At 33.2% G+C, this 19637-nt stretch overlaps 2 protein-coding genes across 2 annotated transcripts in view; both read left to right on the top strand.

Moving 5' to 3' along the window:
* Positions 1–4393: 4393 nt before the first annotated feature.
* The window catches only part of LOC117342043 (arylsulfatase B-like), a 221545-nt gene continuing 206301 nt past the window's right edge, over positions 4394–19637 (top strand). The window contains exon 1 of the mRNA XM_033904008.1: positions 4394–4688. Coding sequence (XP_033759899.1) covers positions 4442–4688 — 247 coding nt within the window. The 5' untranslated portion in view covers positions 4394–4441. The remainder of the gene's footprint in view (positions 4689–19637) is intronic.
* LOC117342050 (arylsulfatase B-like) lies at positions 8147–16480 on the top strand. The gene is made up of 12 exons (XM_033904023.1): positions 8147–8193; positions 8519–8622; positions 8724–8830; positions 9838–9902; positions 10106–10207; positions 10878–10941; positions 12330–12427; positions 13389–13525; positions 14025–14089; positions 14481–14598; positions 15173–15327; positions 15737–16480. The coding sequence occupies exons 1-12, from the start codon at positions 8158–8160 to the stop codon at positions 15913–15915; spliced, it is 1230 nt and encodes a 409-aa protein (XP_033759914.1). The 5' UTR covers positions 8147–8157; the 3' UTR covers positions 15916–16480.

The following is a 19637-nucleotide window of genomic DNA, read 5'->3' as shown; positions in this document are numbered from 1 at the left end:
GCACACATCGGAGTTTACCGCTCCTGTGAGGTCATTTACATATATTACAAAAGTCACAGATCCTGTGGGATTTCTGATGTAACGTTGATCCATTCGGAATCTGCACCATTCATAGATACTTTTGTTGTCGGCCTATCGAAAATGATGATGTCACAGAAACCAATTGACTTAAAAGTTCTATGAATACAATGTATTGATGAGTCTAGTGCATTATCGTATCGAAGGCTTTTTGGTAGTCTTATAAATACAATCAACGAATACTTTATCAAGATCTTCTGTCCATATATCCAATACTTTTTATAGCTGTGGACATGTTGATCTCCCTGATATAAAATCGTATTGCTTGTCCGAGAAGTTTTTGTTGTTCCTCATGAATATAGTCATATGGTTCCTTACTATGGACTCCAAAACTTGAGGGGGCGAGTGGTTAAGGTCTCCCGACACTTTATCACTATCCCTCCACCTCGGATTGCGAATTCGAAACCCACGTGGGGCAGTTGCCTGGTACTGACCGTAGGTCGGTGGTTTTTCTCCGGGTACTTTAGCTTTCCTCCACCTCCAAAACCAGGCACGTCCTTCAATGACACTGGCTGTTAATTTGACGTTAAACAAAATAAACCAAATAAATCAAGCTCCAGAACTTTTCTTACCACCGACGTTAGGTTTACTGGCCTGTAGTTACCTGCTTCACTTTTATTTCCCTACTTAACTAAAGCAAAGAGCCTTCTTCAAACCGTCTGGTAGTGTTACTGTTGAAAGTGATTGGTTGAAGTTATTGGTTCATATATTTGATATTGATGAGGCACTGCTTTTGAGAAACATTGGGTGGAGTTCGTCGAATTTAGGCAGCTTTTCTTGTTTTAGTCTAGTAAGCAATTACACACCATCTCGACGTTGGCTTTAAGCATTGGAATCTCCTCGGCTATCCCCTATTGTTGTAATGTTTGTTGTAGTGTATTTCCTGTCCTTTCCTTCACCAACACGCTACTGAGAAAAATGAGAGTGCATAATGTTCATGATTTTCCTTGTTTTACGAGTTATTTTTCTTGCTTTGTTTCCGACCTTATTATGTTGATTTCTTACTTCCATGTCTTTGTGTCTTGACGCTTTTCTAAACAGAGTATTCCTTTTTAATGCACCCAACGTGACTTGGCCATCTTGTACTTACAGAGAACTTGCTTCTATTACACCCTGTACTCACATTTGACTCTTTAAAACATCAACTTATACTCTAATACGACCCTCTAGAACCACATTTTGTATTTAAACAAAAACATGTTTCAAATCAGATATTAGACTCGATCAGAATGTTCATACTCACATTGAGGATACTCCAACTACATTGTTTGCTATAATAAGACACACTCCGGCCACTTCTCGTACTCAGACATGACTCGCTAAACAATATCTTGTACTCATACATGGCACGCCCCATCCGCATCTAAAACGGATACTCTTCAATTACATCTTATATTCAATCAGAACGTATTCAAACAGGACACACTTCAATTGTATTTTGTACTCAAACAGGACACACTCCAATTACATCATGTACTCAAACAGGACACACTCCAATTACATCATGCACTTAAGCAGAACTTATATAGTCCAACATCATTGTATACTAAAACAGGTTACACTCCAATTACATCTTGTATTCAAACATGACTTACACCGAACACATTTTGTACTTAAACATGTCACTATCGATCCATGTTTTATATTCCGACAGCAATCATTCTAACCGAATCTTGTACTCTCCTCAAACATGACATGCTCAAACTAAATCTTGTTTCCCAACATGACACGCGGAAATCACATTCTCTATCCTTACATGACGCACTATAACCATATATTTTATTATAACAGGGCACATTCCTACTACTACATATAAACACAATATAAAGCTGAACGCATACGTGTGAGCGTCTTTATTGTTTTAGCAGGTCAATACGTTTTCCAAGAAAACGATGAAGACCGCCTGTACAAAGATATGATGAGATACTACGTGAAATCGTCACGTCCAGTGTTAGTGAGCAACTCAACTGGCTTTAATGTAGATTTAAGCTTCTCCAATCCAAGACTAGAATTACTGGTAAGTTTCATGATATTACGTCAAAATATAGCAACGTTTTGTACTTATCATACTTATCTTTCACATTATCTATTTGAAGTTTAATATTGTGATGCTATATATTGTGATGAGATTATAAGATGGCTTATATCATGACAAAATAATATAATGTTTTTATTGCTATGTAATCTGACGCTTTATACTTTAATAAAGCAGTGCTTTATATCTCTGAAAAGATGGGTTTTCCATGTATTTACGCTTTTTAAGTTTTAAACGGAACTGCAATGTATAAGCGTTACGAGTTTTGGCTTAAACGGAACTCGGAACTGGGACTAAAACCAATAAAGCTAATACATATTATTTCAGTTTTTCTTAAACGGAACTCGGAACTGGAACGAAAACCAATAAAGCTAATACATAACATTTCAGTTTTTCTTAAACGGAACTCGGATCTGGGACCAAAACTAGTAAAGCTTATCCATTGCAGTTCCGTTTTTCTTAAACGGAACTCGGAACTCGGAACCAACTTCAGGCCCCATGCATGAACTCAGCTCTGATTGGTTCTAATTTAGATATTGTCCGATCTTGATGAAATTAGATATGTAGGTACATGATGGGACACCGCTCACTCTTGTAACTTCACTTTCACATTGAAACAAAATGGCCGCCATTTCCTGACATCTGATTGGTCCGTATTTAGATATAGTTCGATTTCCATTTAATTTGATAAAAGGAGGCATTAGGGGACTGCAAGGTCAACTGTATGTTTTTTTTTTGTTTTTTTTTGTTTTTTGTTTTTTGTTTTGTTTTTGTCTTAGTCTCTTTATTGGTCGAAACTTAGATATTGAGCGATTTTGATGAAAACTGCTGAAACAGAGTTATCGCCCCTCACTACGCTCCATTCCTTCTGTGACATCCTTCAGGTGTCACCTCACTAGTACCAAACATGCTAGCAACAAATGATATAAAGGGCAACTTTTCAGTCTTTTCTTGTCTTTCCTTGAAAAATTAGAGGCGTAAAAGACTTCTAATTCTAACGAAAAACTATTCTGCTCATTTGTCACCAAGACTGCATTCATCTTGATAATGAATACCACATGCCGACCGTTCATAGACGGAGTGAAATTTCTGGTAAATGTCAAGAGATAGACGGAATGCGATTTTCTGTTGATGTCAAGAGATAGACGGAATCAGATGTCTGGTTACTGTCAAAAGATAGACCTCCGATAGCTCTCCGATTACTGTAAAGAGATAGACCGAATCAGATATCTGATTACTGTCAAAAGCTAGACGGAATCAGATATCTGGTTACTGTCCAGAGATAGACGGAATAAGCTCTCCGATTACTGTCAAGAGATAGACGGAATCAGATCTCTGATTTCTGTTAAATGAAAGACGGAATTAGCTCTCTGATTACTGTCCAGAGATAGACGGAATAAGCTCTCCGTTTACTGTCTAGAAATAGACGGAATAAGCTCTCTGATTACTGTCAAAAGATAGACGGAATCAGCTCTGGTTACTGTCAAAAGATAGACGAAACCAAAATTATAGGTACTTTCAAAACATATTATCCAGATAAAGACGGAACCAGATCTGGTTCAATCTCCATTTTCCGTCGTTTGTATGACTTTCTAATAACGACTTAATTTCATGTTATTATGTTTGATACATTTATTTTTTTCGTTGTTGCATTTCGCAATGTTTTCTTTGCGTCACGAGTGATTTGTGTACTTGTGCTGTTACGTAAACACCATCGGATGATTAATACTTACAATATATATCATATGATACGACCTTTTAGAGGAATGATATGTTTGCTCTTACAGATAATACTATATATCTACTCAATGTTATTTTTCATGTCAAGATATAGAACCAAAATAACGAGGACAATGGTGCGATAAGCCTTATCGAAAATCTGAAGAGTCCCAACGTTTGTCTAGAATCCTATTAAAGGAAATCCAATTTATTACCGATTACATTAGTAATATGTAAATATGATATAAGCCATCTGTGCATGCCTGACCATAATATTGCTATTTGAACCATAACATGCTTACTATCTGGATATTGAACATTGTTTATTTGTAGGCTGTATTTTTTCCATTTCCCACGTGTTCCTTCTTGATTCGTACTCTATTTAATGAAAGTTTAGTTCATGATTTTAAATAACGAAATATAAAAAAAAGATTACACAAAAGACGCAAAAGATATTAACATCTTACAAATAATAGTAAAAGATGCAGTAGAGCTACAATGACACTGTATCTACGGCGGTTTCGTCCTTCTAGGGCTCGTCAATGATGGGAGATAATCATAAAGCTACATTGCCCTTCTAGACCTAGGGATTGGCGATCGTTCTATTTTATGACCAGAGGTCGGAAACAGCTACAATCATTCTACTCATCACATCGACGATCACATGAGAATCTGTTGCTGATAAAGTTATACCTCCTTTATAAGAGGCTGGAAGTGGATTCCGCCATCAGAGGACAAGGAAACATGGCTAAAATCCATACATTGTCTGTACTATGTGGTACAGTATTGTTACTGCTGTTTACCGTCGGGGAAGCGAAACAACCACATATAGTGTTCATGGTAGCAGACGATTACGGTAAGTATATATCGTTTTTGTCAGTTGAGATACAGATTGTTGTAGTCTTTTTACGTTTGATGGGTTCATCCACGTATAGTTATGTTCTCTCTTTATATATGCATCTGTGAACCGTTAAACGCTAATCCCTTCTGTTTAATGAATACCGCTGTACATTCATTGCAAACGTAAATAAAAACAAAATATAAAAAAACTCATTTATAGAAGGTATTAATAACAAGGATCAACTCGTATAAGGAATCTATCTTTCACTACGACCAACAGAATATTTAATCATTTTCATTAATGGCTGCGAAAGGAAACTTTACAATTATAACTCTTGGACTTTTTCCCCCCGGGGAAATTTACTTTTTTAAACTCAAAAAAAGGGTTTTTTAAATCTGTTAAATTTTTTTCCTTTAAGAAAAAAGGAAAAGGGGTTTAAACAAACTTTCATGTAAAAAAGGTTTTTTTAAAATTTTTTAAAAACCTCCCCCGGGGGAAACTTTTTTTTTTTTTTAAATACAGTCAAAAAAAAAGGGGGTTTTTTCAATTAATTTTTTTCTTTTAAAAAAATTTCTGGTTAAAAGGGAAAATTTTTGGGGTTTTTTAAACCCCCCTTCACCCAACCCATTGGACAATTTTTAAATTTTTGAAACCAATTTTCTTACAGAAAGGTTGAACATTTGGTTTGGATTTTTTAATTAAAAATTTATTTTTTTTCGTTTTTTTTAAAAAATTTTTTTTTAAAGAAAAAAGGGGGGGATTAAAACCCACTTGAAAACTTAAAAAAAAAAAATTTTGGGCCCAGTGGCTTAAGGGAATATTTTCCCATTTTTAAAAACCCCATTTTCTTGAAAAGTGCGTATTTTTTTCATAATAATTTTTTTGTTTTACAAAAAAAATTTAAATAAATTTAAAATTAAAAATTTAAAAATTTGCAAATCCCCTTAAAAAAAAATTTTTAAAAAAAAAAAAAAATAATTGTGGGGGACCGTGGCATTATTTTCTAAATTTTTCCACCCAAAAAGCTTTGGTCTTTTCGTTAAATTGAAAATGGAAAAAGGGGATTTTTCGGGTATATTACTTTTTTTGGAGGTTACTTATTTTAAAAAAAAAATTTCCCGCGGAAAGGAAAAATTTTAGACGACGGTTGTGGATGAAAAATTTTAATATTTTTTTGAAAAATAAAACGAATGTGGTGGCCCAAACTAAGGGGAAGCAAATCCGAAATTGCAAAAACCTTTCTTTTAAAACAACATGGGGGAATTTGAAACAAAACCTTGTATTTCGGAAATTTTAGCCTTTTGGGTTTTCCAAAAATTCAAAAAAAAACCCCGAAAAGGGTTAAGATCCTGTTTTTTTAACCTTTTTGTTTTGGGAATTTAATTATTATTCCTTGTAAAACAGCCGGGAATTTTTTGGGTCAAAACCCAAATTTGGGAAAGAAATGAATTTTTGAAAAGGTTTTAAAAAAATCAAAATAAAAAATGGCCCTTTTTTGAAAAAATTTAAAAAATTTGGGTGTTAAAATTGCGAAAATTTAAACCCAAAATGTTAAAAACCAACGTTTCTTTTTTTAAAATTTCCTAAAAGATTTTTTGGGGGCCCCTTTAAAAGTAGGGGATTTCCTTTTAAAACGCCCCCCCCGGAAATTTTTTTTGGGGGGGAAAAAAAAGGAAGGGTTTTTAATTTGAATAAAAAAAAATTGTCAAATTTAAAAATATTGGGCCCCCCATTTTTCCCCAAAAAGGGGTTTAACCAAAATAATTGGCTTTACGAAAAGGGCTAACTTAAAAAAGGGCAATTAAGGGGGGGGAAAAAAATTTTTTTAAAATTAAATTTTGGGGGGCATTAAATCAAAATTTGCCTCCCCGGGCCCGTTTGGGGAAGTTGGAAATCCGGGGTCTTTTAAAACCCCGGGACCCCCTTTTGGGGGTTTGGGGGGGGAAAGAGGGCGGTTAAAATTTTTTTTGTGTGGCGGTTTGGATTGGAAATAAATTGCGTATATTTCGGCAAGTAAACGTCATACAAGGTTCCCATGTGGTCAGATCATCTCATTTTGTCATTATGTATTCAGAACAGTTGTTGTTTAGTCGCTGCCGTCATTAACATAAAAAAATCGGATTATTATATAAATACTTATTTAACAAGCCAACCGGTTATAAGTATTTATATATTAAAGTATTTAAAATGCTGAAGTATCCATCCACGTAAATATGGTATATCATATACACGTCTCTTCCAGAAGGTAAAAAGTTGTAGTAATCCAAACGAATCAGTCGTGGATACATTTATTATGAAGTGTTTACAAAGGGATACGATAATAACGTGACCCTTGGGTCAGGGTCTGTTGAGAGTAGCCAGATCACATCTGCAGACCAGTCAATTTTAAACAAATATGCACCCTGTATATGAGAAGTACAAATATACTTGATAGAACTATCCCGTGAAGTAATTCGACTATGTTTGAGAAGATGAATTATTTATATGACCATATCCGTAAACTGTAAAACGAAAGTAGATCTTGCCCAACTACATATAGATTACGATACGATCGATAGCTATGAATTAAATCAGTGTTACTTTCCATTGTAATTTAGCACAATGGTGTCTCAAAAATTGCGAAAATAATCCGGTAATGTTCAATGGTCTTCTGTTTTTATTATCGTCGTGTTTTCTGGGTCACGTTCTACAGCTAATGGACCAAAGTGTTATCCACTCCAAACCTCCATTTATCGACTATAGATGCCTGATTCTATAGCATGTAGACTTAATTAATGTTACGTCATCAAATCTAAATCAATTCTTAAAATGATATGAAACGAAAGATATAGAAAATGTCTAAATAAAAACATTGTGATCAGTATTGAGTACAAAGTTAGAGTGCATTGCAAACAATTGCTACGATTCGCTAACCTAATGCATAAGTAATTTAAATCAAATGATTTTAAAATCCATATTTCGTTTCTATTATAATCCTAAAATTTGTAACACAAGATCATTTAGAAGCTTTGCAGTACTGACTCTTTCAAACGCACAGATGTTTTGATTTGAGCAAAGATTGCGACCCGAAGCTGTGGGGCGGTTCGGATTGGAATTAAAATGCGTATATTTCGGCAAGTAAACATCGTACACGGTTCCCGTGTGGTCAGATCATCTAATTTTGTCATAATGTATTCAGAACAGTTGTTGTTTAGTCGCTACGGTCATTAACATAAAAATTCGGATTATTATATAAATACTTATTTAATTACTTTTCGTTCGCGGCGTTAAATTTCCTGTAATTTTTTGAGGCAATAGACCAACAAATCACGCTTTGAATAGTCTGACTATATTCTCAACTGTAACATACTAACCAATGTGCTTACTATGTATGATATCGTATACAGTGGTCCTATGTTATTTAGGATTTCAACGTCACATTTTCGTACGCCCAACCTTAACAATATGTAATGTAATATTGATGTACAGGTCTCGGCACTGTTTCATGACGGGAGTGTATCCATTCAAAGCTGGACTTCAGGTAATGTTGCCTTTAGTATCCTGTATAAACAGTATACAGTTAAAATGTTATAAATAATGTAATTTCATTTTCGTATCAGGGCAGTTACAAAGGTAATTTAAACATACTCTACAGACACGATGATGCTTATAAGGTTAATAAAGTGTCACTATTCTTTGATATTTTGCCTTTAAAACACAATGGCTAATGTACACTAGTTTATGTTAACATGCAAGTTAAGAATGTTAGCTTTCTGTCGCTTTATTGTGTATCTAATTTCCGATACAACAAAGTTAATACCCGATTAACGTAACATTACGTTTTTCTACTTTGGTTCTATTTTTAGCACTTAGTCATAGCACCACAACAAGCGGTATGCTCACCACTGAATCACACCTTTCTTCCACAATACTTGAAAAAAGAGGGATATGCGACTCATGCCATAGGGAAGTAAGTGTAACTCGTATGATAAATGACACCAATCGCATACTTTTAGTCATATTACAAATTAAGGGAAACAACTCCTACAATGTCTCGTTTGAATTGATCAGGTGGCATCTTGGGCTCTGTAAGTGGGAGTGTACCCCGACTTACCGAGGATTCGATACGTTCTATGGGTATTACCAGGGTAAGGAAGATTACTACAACCGGACTATAGGTAGGTATAACCGGCTCATATATGTACTTATATCCTAAAATTTAGTATATAGATATATATTTACATTCCTAATGTGGTTTGCTGATATGAACATACCAAGTGAAAACAACAAACATATATATGGCTATGAAAACCGTATGAAAACCTTGTCTCTCGTGCTGATTTCCCACACATAACATCAGAAAAATATCAATACGCTTGAAAAATAGTCCTCGTTTCATTTCCGTCAATTATGTTTTCTTTGTAATCAATTTACATAGATTTAATCTAATTTAACACAAATTATTGTATTCGATGTTATTTCATGTCTCTTTGTTTTAAATAACAAGCAAAAAAATAAATAGATAAACTACTGCAAACTGCAGAGCGGAAGGACACGGTAAACGATAGTGCATAGGCGGGATCTCCCGGCTGTTTTAATAATTTAGCATTTCGTCGTATACATGACAAATTTTTCTTTTTAATAAAATTTCTCGTTTTCTCGATATAATTTTTTTAAATCAAGGTTTGAATAGATTTTTTTTAATTTTCATTGCGGCTATGAATAACAGTAGCTAGCTACATATCCTCCGAGGCTCGCTACCGCGCGCCACGGGATATGTAGCTAGCTACTGGTATTCATAGCCGAAATGAAAATTTAAAAAAATCTATTCAAACCATATATATATAATTAAATAAGTTTATTTTTCTCCATAAGAGTATGGCAGGAACTTTGCATTCGTAGTTTATTTAACAATATGCAATCATATATATACCAAAACAGTAATAATATATATGTACATTATGTATATCGATTATATCGATTCTTCATAAATAAGTGTTTTTTATGATCAATTAGATACATGACGTACATGTATACACTACCTCACAAAATAAAACAGCAAAACCATTAAAATTAATTACACATTAAATATATATACATTGTAATTAGCATATATGGAGCCTCCCTTAAATCACTATTTCATTTACTTAATGAAAATTGAAATTTATCAATTTATTTGAAACAGCCGGCGGAAAGGATTTCAGAGATAATAAAACCCCCATTTTACCTGACACTTCAAAGTACTCAACAGTAAGTAATGATACAATCAGTAAACCTTGAAGGCAACAAGTAATTTTTATGGCTAAATTCGTTCAGGATATGAAATAAACAATGACGTCGAGTTTTGTTAACAGCAAAGATTAAATGTTTAATTCCTTAAAAGATTCGAATTTCCTGTCGTAGTTGTACTCGATGAATATCTAATACATATATAATATATGACATATTTTCAGTATGTCTTTGCCGAACGAGCGAGGGAAGTAATAGCTCAACACGACAAGAACAAGCCATTCTACCTCTACTTCCCGTTCCAGTCAGTCCATCCACCGATAGAGGTAATGTTACAAAAATATCACATAGATAGTGTGAAGTAATGATATAACTCGTTTGATCATGAAATGATAAGCAAATCATGCTTGTATCAAGAATTTTCATTGGCTTAGACATTTATATTATCATCTCATAACGTACGTAAACAATGACGCTGCCGTTTGTTTCGTTGCTTTTGATTGGCAGATAAAGCATCATAATAGTTTATAAGAGAAAAAAGTCCATTACTAAAAGTTGATTTCAAAAGGGATTGCCTATAATAAATTAAATCATAAGATCAATATACCATGAATATTTTAGTATACATATACATTCAAACATGGTTTTGGAATATTTCCAGGCAATACCCAGATATAACACGGCTGACTTATAGATACAAATTAAAAAAAAAATCTCTATGAATGTTCACTATTATACAGGCCATGGTCGGGATATAAAATCATTAGATCATATAAAGGAAACAAAGTAGTCATAAATCTAAAAGACCAAAATGTTACGAATATAGCAACAGTGGAACTATTTTTCTGTCCATCATTTATAATACGACAGCACGGAATTTCGTTCTGCATAATATGTTCTCGATATTTCTCAACCTTATAATTTACTATCGATCCATATCATTGCTGATATTAACAATTATAAAACTGTATATTGACTTAAACATTATGATTTTAGGTTCCAAAAAGTTACGAGGATATGTATAGCAACATAACGAATGAAGGAAGGAGAAAATATTGTGGTAAGATGGGAGATGCGCATAGCAACATTAAAAGTGAAGGGAGGAGAAAATATTCTCGTATTCTAGGAGAGGTACAGGAAGAACTTTAAATAAAACAACTTACATTTATACCCCTCCACATATATCAAGAATAACTCAGACAAGTATATGAAATTGAAATGGCCACCCACCAGGGTGACATTTAAATTTATTACTAAGAAAGCCACCTAGTGGCTTCTAACATGAAACATTTTTTTATGATTGCAAAGTAGTTGCACCCATACAATAATGGCAACTACAATCAATATCAAAATGTAGATAACCTATGCTAGCCTTAGTGGGGTTGACATAAAAACCGCCGCCATGCTAGCCTTAGTAGGGTTGAAAACCGCCACAAAACATGACATAAAGATCCAGTCCTGGGCTAAAAACCAGAGATAAAAAGACGATATAAAAAAACTCTGGAAAACCATGGATTGAACTGAAAGTAGGGTGTACATTTGAATTTTTTTTTTCTTTCAACTTGTACATAAACATTAAACAACATTAAAGGAATAATACATGTCGCCAATATGGCACCCACTACACGAATATAATCAACACATAAAAAACTACAACATTTTCATCATATCAATTATCAATATGACAATATAGTACCACTTATTTATTGTAACCCCAAACAAGGGGAGGAAGAGGGTGGGTTTGAAAAAAACTTTGCCAGTATGTATGTGCGATCTGATAAATCCAATATGGCTGCTGAAGGGAGAAAAGGGATGCGTCCCCTCAGGCCAATTCAACCAATCAGAAGTCAGATATTGAATTCCGTCATCAGTAGCCAATAAAAAATTAGTAACAACCAGTATTAAGGATACATGTTCCCATAAATATTAGCCTAGAAATATTGGCATAATTAAAGAGTCCTGTTCCATTAAATTATACAAAATAAAGACACGAAAAAAGAATTAAAGAAAATATCTTGATATGAGTTACGAGCATAAAATAAGCTAATTGCGTAGCTAACATCTATACATATCCATATACTTGTTATATTATTTTACATTGTATCACATTCCAACATTGATAGTGAACATGATTGCATGCTGTATATTATCAAGAGGAGCATATTGTCATTTTTATTTTGGTCTAAATTGTGATAAGCATGCTAGCTGAATATTTTCTCTTTGATATCCTAATTATTATATCCACTTCCTTAAGATCTTATGAAATGGAAATTCATGTAACATTTATTCATTTTTATTTATATTTGTAATTATTATTACTATTTACAATATTTCATGTTTTTAAAATGGATTTTAGTTGTTTCGATAACTTTGAGATATGCAAATGTGCTAAATGATATCTTAGAATGGATTGATTTAATTTCATTTGGCATAAAATCTCGTTTCAAGGAATGGTAACGGCTATGGACGACCTGGTAGGAAATATTACCGCCGCCCTGAAGGAGAACGGAATGTATGATGACACACTATTCGTCTTCACCGCCGACGTAAGTCAAAGTATCAATTACTCTAGATGCTAGTCAAAGTATCAGTTACCTCAGACGTAAAATAAAGTATCAGTAATAGATGCAAGTCAAAATAATAATTACTCAAGATGTTAGTCAAATTATCAATTACTCTAGATGTTAGTCAAATATCAATTACTCTAGATGTTAGTCAAATTATCAATTACTCTAGATGTAAGTCAAAATATTAATTACTCTAGATGTTAGTCAAATTTTCAATTACTCTAGATGTTAGTCAAATTATTAATTACTCTAGATGTTAGTCAAATTATCAATTACTCTAGATGTTATTCAAAGTATCAATTACTCTAGATGTTAGTCAAAGTATCAATTACTCTAGATGTTAGTCAAATTATCAATTACTCTAGATGTTAGTCAAATTATCAATTACTCTAGATGTTAGTCAAATTATCAATTACTCTAGATGTTAGTCAAATTATCAATTACTCTAGATTTTAGTCAAAGTATCAATTACTCTAAATGCTAGTCAAAGTATCAATTACTCTAAATGTTAGTCAAAGTATCAATTTCCCCAGCCGTAAATCAAAGTACTCACAGTCGACGTAAGTCTGTGTAAATAGTACACTTTCTTACTCACCGACGCCATAAGTCTATGTAATAACACACTTTCTTACTCACCGACGCCATAAGTCTATGTAATAACACACTTTCTTACTCACCGACGCCATAAGTCTATGTAATAACACACTTTCTTACTCACCGTCGCCATAAGTCTATGTAATAACACACTTTCTTACTCACCGTCGAGGAGTCAAATTGACTTAAATCTGTTAAATGCTAACAATTAGCATTGTTAATTTATTCATACATTGATCATGTCAAAATGTTTTCCATGCAGACTTGCTCACAGTTACTTCGCATACAACATAACTTATTTTTTTCATTTTGTTTTTATTTGATTTATTAACTGTGGTGCCGATAGAATGGAGGATGGACACAATATCACGGTAACAACTACCCACTACGAGGCGGTAAAGTTACTATATACGAGGGGGGTACCCGGGCGACGGCATTCATCAATGGAAAAATGCTGAGTAAAACAGGATATACATATAATGGGTGAGAAAATGTGTCACAAATAAAATGTTTACAAATTGCAGCAATTTTGTCACCTGTAATGATTGCTATTAAAATAGGTTGCCATGAGTTCCTTTTTATATTGTGGTAACCTGTGAATGGAAGAAGAAAATATCTGCTGTATCTCACGGCATGTCGTTGGACGCCACTGCATTATATGTTATTGCTGAAAACTCTGGAGGGTAGTAGGTTCTTCTTGGATCCTATAATTGAGAAATTGGGGAATCACAGAATAAAAAACTATTTCCTCCACGACATCTTGATCGCTGATTGTGACTTGAAAACCCAGTAGATCCGGAGATAAATGCTGTGTTAAACTATATTTGTTGTCTATTTTGTCTGTTTTAAATATAAAATACAGATGGCGCACATGCAGGTTTTATCTTGCAGTTCACAACCCATGTCTAATAGTATCATACCGGTTATATAAGTTTATAGCTTATAGTTCGGCATAACTCTCATGATTTCTTCAATTTTCCAGAATGATACATGCTGTAGACTGGTTGCCGACTCTTCTCTCAGCCGCCGGTGGAACACCACCTCAAGGTGAGTTCTATATGATATGTATTTATTTTATGATACAAGTTCATCTGTCATTTCTAGAATGATACATACGTCACTGTTTCTCTCATTTTGATTTTTTTTTATAAAATCATCTATATACTATTAAATTGAAAATGGAATAAGATAATGTCATAGATATTAGAATTTTAAATAAACGTATTCCTACATCTCTACTTAAATTCATTAGAGGAAAAATATGCTCTCAAACGTAATTTTCTCGAACTCGAAGTACGCATTCAGTCTCGACAGTAAAATTATATATAAAATATACTCGGGAAATGTTGGTTTGTTTCGTGATGAGATAACGAGGTTCGGCTGTATAATTTTCTTCTAAATGATTGTCTTAACATATGTTATGATTGGTTGCGAGCAGAAATTGATGGCATTGACCAGTGGGAGAGCTTGATGACTGGTGCACCATCTAAAAGAACCGAGTTCATATACAATCTGGATGATATGAATCCTCCTTTCCAAGGACATGCTGCCATCAGGTAGACTAGTTAGAAATTACATTAAAACTCCTATTTCATAAAAAAGTATACAGTTCTAATCTTACAAAAGCTGCCTTAAGTTCAGATAGATAATTCGTGTGTTGACGATTAATTTATGCAGGCATTAGAGAATATCAAAATGGACATTCTCAATTAGCGTAGTCAGAACATAAACATAATTATTATGATATGGAAACTTCGACATCCTTGGCTAATGTCTAATTATTAATGAAATCATGTTTTAGACAATACTTTAAGCTTTTTTTAATATTATTTATTTATTTATTTATCAATTTACTTGTGTCATATATATATCCTCTTCAATTTCTATTATACCGGCGTATTCTTCTGTGGCATATTTAGTTTTTTCTACGTTCCTACTTTCAACACTTTAACACCTGTGGCGAATTCTAGAAGGACGAATCAGCTGTACGACACTGTTTTATATTCAATATTTGGTATAAACGACATAAATCATTAAGCTGACGAGGAGAGTTTTCTGTGCAATAATTTTCATCACGAGAAATTCCCACTTAATGCCCAGCTTTAATTATGCTTAACTTTGTTAAAACAGAGTTGGGGACTATAAGCTTATAGAAGGTTACCCCGGTGTCTATCCTGGCTGGTACAAACCGGAAACCGAAACAGAAAGCACTAATAACAAAGAGGAGGAGTTCAAAAGCCAAGAAGGAAACGTTACGGGGACAAACGAGTTGTATAATTTAAAGGGTTCGTATTGTGCTTCTTATTGTTTTTTTTATTATCGTCCACATCAAATCAATGAAGTGTATCATTTGTATCACTAGAAACTAAGATATCAGTCACAAAAATGCAGGTATCATAAATGTAGTATTACTTTCTGTCTCATTGTAGATAATCTTTTAATACGTAATTACAAAGAAAAACAATTAGTTAGAACAATGTCCGATTATATTATAAACTATACAAGTATGCAACTTATGGAATGTAATCATCTATTTTACTGACCTTCAGAACATGTTCTTTGTAATATCGTATATATATATATAATTATATTCAAATAATGTTTAAGTGTAACAGGTCACCTGCATATGATACACATGTATATTGATGTGAGTTGAACAGCTAACAACACGATTTTACACTTTCTATATCTTAGATGATCCGTACGAGCGACACGACCTCTCCCTATCAGTATCACACGCCCCGATTGTAGAGGAACTCAGTAGGAAAATGGCAGAATATCATAAACAAATGGTTCCCGCCAATTTCCCGCCGATTTCAGACGCCGGCAATCCCCAGAATTTTGGCGGATATTGGTCCCCTGGCTGGTGCTGAAAGTTGATTAATTTGACACGATGCCCATCTGAAAGATGGCCATTCTTGATTTGAAACGATATCCCTCTGTCTGAGGTTTTTCATATTCACATTAATTCCGTCTGTGATTTGTATCTTCACAAAACATTCAGGACATTTATTCTTTCCAACGAAGGCTCGTGTCATGACAGAACAGTTGTAAGTTAAAGGCAATGGAAAATATCAATCCTTGGTTTTCACCATGACAGAAAGAATTTCGCGTTTCAAAAAGGGTTTTCGCCATTATAGAAAGAATTACTCTTTTCAAAAAAAGGTTTTTCAGCAAGACAGAAAAAGTTACTTATCTACAGAAGTGTTTTCACTACAACAGAAAAACATACGAGTCTCAAGAGGGGTTTTCATTATGACAAAAATAGTAACGCGTCTCGAAAAGGCGTTTCATTATGAGAATACTTTCAATCAAAAATATATAAAAACAGAAACGAGTTATACTTCATTGGTTTAAAAAATAAATGTTGTCGCCTCCGCATTATGTTTATCAGTGATACATTATAAAGATTTGTCTTTTTTTTTAATTGTGAATAAAAGTTTTAAATCGAAGTATTATATTCTTGTATTATTGATTCTTTGATGTGCTGAGCCGCTATATATATATATATATATATATATATATATATACACACACGCAAGCTTTACAATATATTTTTTTTTTGTATTTTATTCTGTTATGGTTCTGTCCCTTTATCGTGCATCCATATCCCGTCGGGGGCCCCAGAGCCAAAACCTCTTGCTAGTCGCTAATTGGCTGGTTACCTTTCTTCAGTTGTGATATATCTATATATGATCGCCATTTTGTATTTAAGCCCACCCTCATTCCACTCTGTTATAAGTAAATACAGTTTTAAGGTGATGTAATTTTGAGAATATTAATTATCATCTTTCTATCACAAATTTTTCATCTTGTAAAAGGGTGAAGCCTAATGGCGTAGATGGGCGTAGCTCTGTTGAATACCCACTTAAAGATGTAAACTGTCAAATATATTGTTATAAATTTATTTTGAAAATTTGTGTTTTACTCCAATGCTGATGTGCAATTAGCCATCTGATGATGAGCTTTTCAAAATATTTCTGAAGATGATGATTAATTTTTGATAAATTGTATAATCGTATAAGATAGCCTTTCAAATTCAACAATTGGTTTTAGTTTTATATGGAGCATGCATAAAACATGTATTGTTGATATTGGAAAGATCGTTCAATAAAACTCAAGAGCAACACAGCCACTCGCTCAAATCAATACGCCTCGTCAATTGTCGTATTTTAACGTCACATTTTTCGCGCCATTCTCGGAATTTCTTTAATAGAAGAATGAAAAGAATTTTTCGACCAATCACATTTGAGTATTAACCATGAAAACAAAGAAAAATTAATTATAACAAAATGATATTAAATAACATCATTAGAATTATTTAAACAAAGCCTGTTGTATGATGTAAAGCACCGAGCAGCAAAACAAGTAAATTGTCTTTCACTTTAATCACATATAGAAATTAGCATTATCAACACTGGCATATAGAAGATCGCATAGCGATATGATAGAGGTTTTCGAATTTTTTTCAGGCAAATATGACAAATAAGAACCAAATATTTTTAGAATTAGCGAACATATACTCGAGGCCGTCGCAGTGAATTGTTGACGCGTGGAATCCCTCCAATCGAATATGATAAACAAAATGACAATTAAGCAATTTGAATATGTACTAGATGAATATTGTTTTAAATATAAAACGAAGCTATAAAAATATCAATATGACGTATATTGTAGTATGATCTGACTGTCAAAGGATTGTGAATCCTGTACAAATGAGGCCCAGTATTAATACGAGTTATCTCCCGTATGACAGTCAGTTTACGTTGTAGTTTGTTACTAACAATGCCAGCTGGATACATCATGTTCAGTAACTTTATAATTATGCTGCAAAATACTAAAAAAGAGTCCTGAAATTCGCTGATATGTTCATGTATAAAATGTATATAGAAGTCTGCGAAGCTATACATACGAGATGAATAGCGACAACGAAGCAATAGCTACAAAATGTATATAGAAGTCTGCCTAGCTATACCTACAAAATGTATATAGAAGTCTACCTAGCTATAACTACAAAATGTATATAGAAGTCTGCCCAGCTATACCTACAAAATGTATATAGAAGTCTGCCTAGCTATACCTACAAAATGTATATAGAAGTCTACCTAGCTATACCTACAAACTGTATATAGAAGTCTACCCAGCTATACCTACAAAATGTATATAGAAGTCTGCCTAGCTATAACTACAAACTGTATATAGAAGTCTGCCCAGCTATACCTACAAAATGTACACTATATAGAAGTCTGCCTAGCTATACCTACAAAATGTATATATAAGTCTACCCAGCTATACCTACAAACTGTATATAGAAGTCTGCCTAGCTATACCTACACAATGTATATAGAAGTCTACCCAGCTATACCTACAAACTGTATATAGAAGTCTGCCTAGCTATAACTACAAAATTTATATAGAAGTCTGCCTAGCTATACCTACAAACTGTATATAGAAGTCTACCTAGCTATACCTACAAAATTTATATAGAAGGCTGTCCAGCTATACCTACAAAATGGAAGACATTTTAATCGCTTTGATTGGATTTCAGGATAATTTAAGACTGTGTATGAAATATCGATACCAAGTTTTCCCTGATTGCTGTCAGTTCTTTACCTTCGCCAATTTCCATATGGTCTTAATTGTGAGGCCAGCATAGACTATATGACTTAAGGGAACGGTAATGCTTGATGATCTTTACCATGTTACTTTTTTTCTCTCTCAAAATTGTTTTTTGATACGTATTTTTTCCCTTTCATTGACAGCGACCACTGTTTAACACGTAATAACCACTATGATGGTCGCTCATGTGTACTTCAGCGGTTGAAGCCGCATAAAGTTTTAACCATATTTTTATTACCATTCTAAAACTACAGAAGAAAATCCTCAATCATTGGTCAAATCAAGTAATTTGTTTTACTTTCAACAAATCTGATGTATTTATATAACTGAATTATATTACACTCAAAGAAGACACACTCAATCCACATCTTATATCAAAACGTGTCAAATTACAACATTATTTTATACGCAAACCGGCCACTCTCCAACCACATTTCTGTACTCAAACATAACACGCTTGTATAGCGTAGCGATACCATCTCAGTAATACATTTATCATGTTTTTACAGGATTAGCCATTTGTGTCATTGACGATATTATTGAGTGCCTTTAATAATTTGGTATGTTTTGGCGAGTGCTATACAGGTACCATTTACATTTACATCAAAAGATGTATACATATCGAAACGTTAATAGATATTAAAAGAATTAAATAACAAAACATTAATAGATATAGAAATAATAATAGATATCAAAACATTAAAAGATGTCAAAATATTTATATATATAAAACATTAATAGATATCAAAAGAGCAAAAATACCAAATCATTTATAGACACCAAAAGATGAATAAATATCAAAACATTAATATGTATCAAAAGAATTAAATACTAAAATATCAATATATATCAAAACATTAATATATGTCAAAACATTTATAAATATCAAAACATTAATAGATATCAAAATAATTGAATATCAAATAATAAACATATATCAAAATAGTAATAGATATCAAAACATTGATAGATGTCA

Source organism: Pecten maximus, chromosome 14 (genome assembly GCF_902652985.1).
Source record: "Pecten maximus chromosome 14, xPecMax1.1, whole genome shotgun sequence".
NCBI classification, from domain to species: Eukaryota; Metazoa; Mollusca; class Bivalvia; order Pectinida; family Pectinidae; genus Pecten; species Pecten maximus.
The sequence above is the reverse complement of the archived record's forward strand: the minus strand, read 5'-3'. Positions and strand labels throughout refer to the sequence as shown.

Excerpts from the sequence above, each read along its gene's own strand:
- LOC117342050 (XM_033904023.1), top strand. The coding sequence starts at position 8,158 with ATGACGGGAGTGTATCCATTCAAAGCTGGACTTCAG. Across the intron at positions 8,623-8,723 it reads GCGACTCATGCCATAGGGAA|GTGGCATCTTGGGCTCTGTA; the intron begins GTAAGTGTAACT and ends TGAATTGATCAG. Across the intron at positions 15,328-15,736 it reads CGAGTTGTATAATTTAAAGG|ATGATCCGTACGAGCGACAC; the intron begins GTTCGTATTGTG and ends TCTATATCTTAG.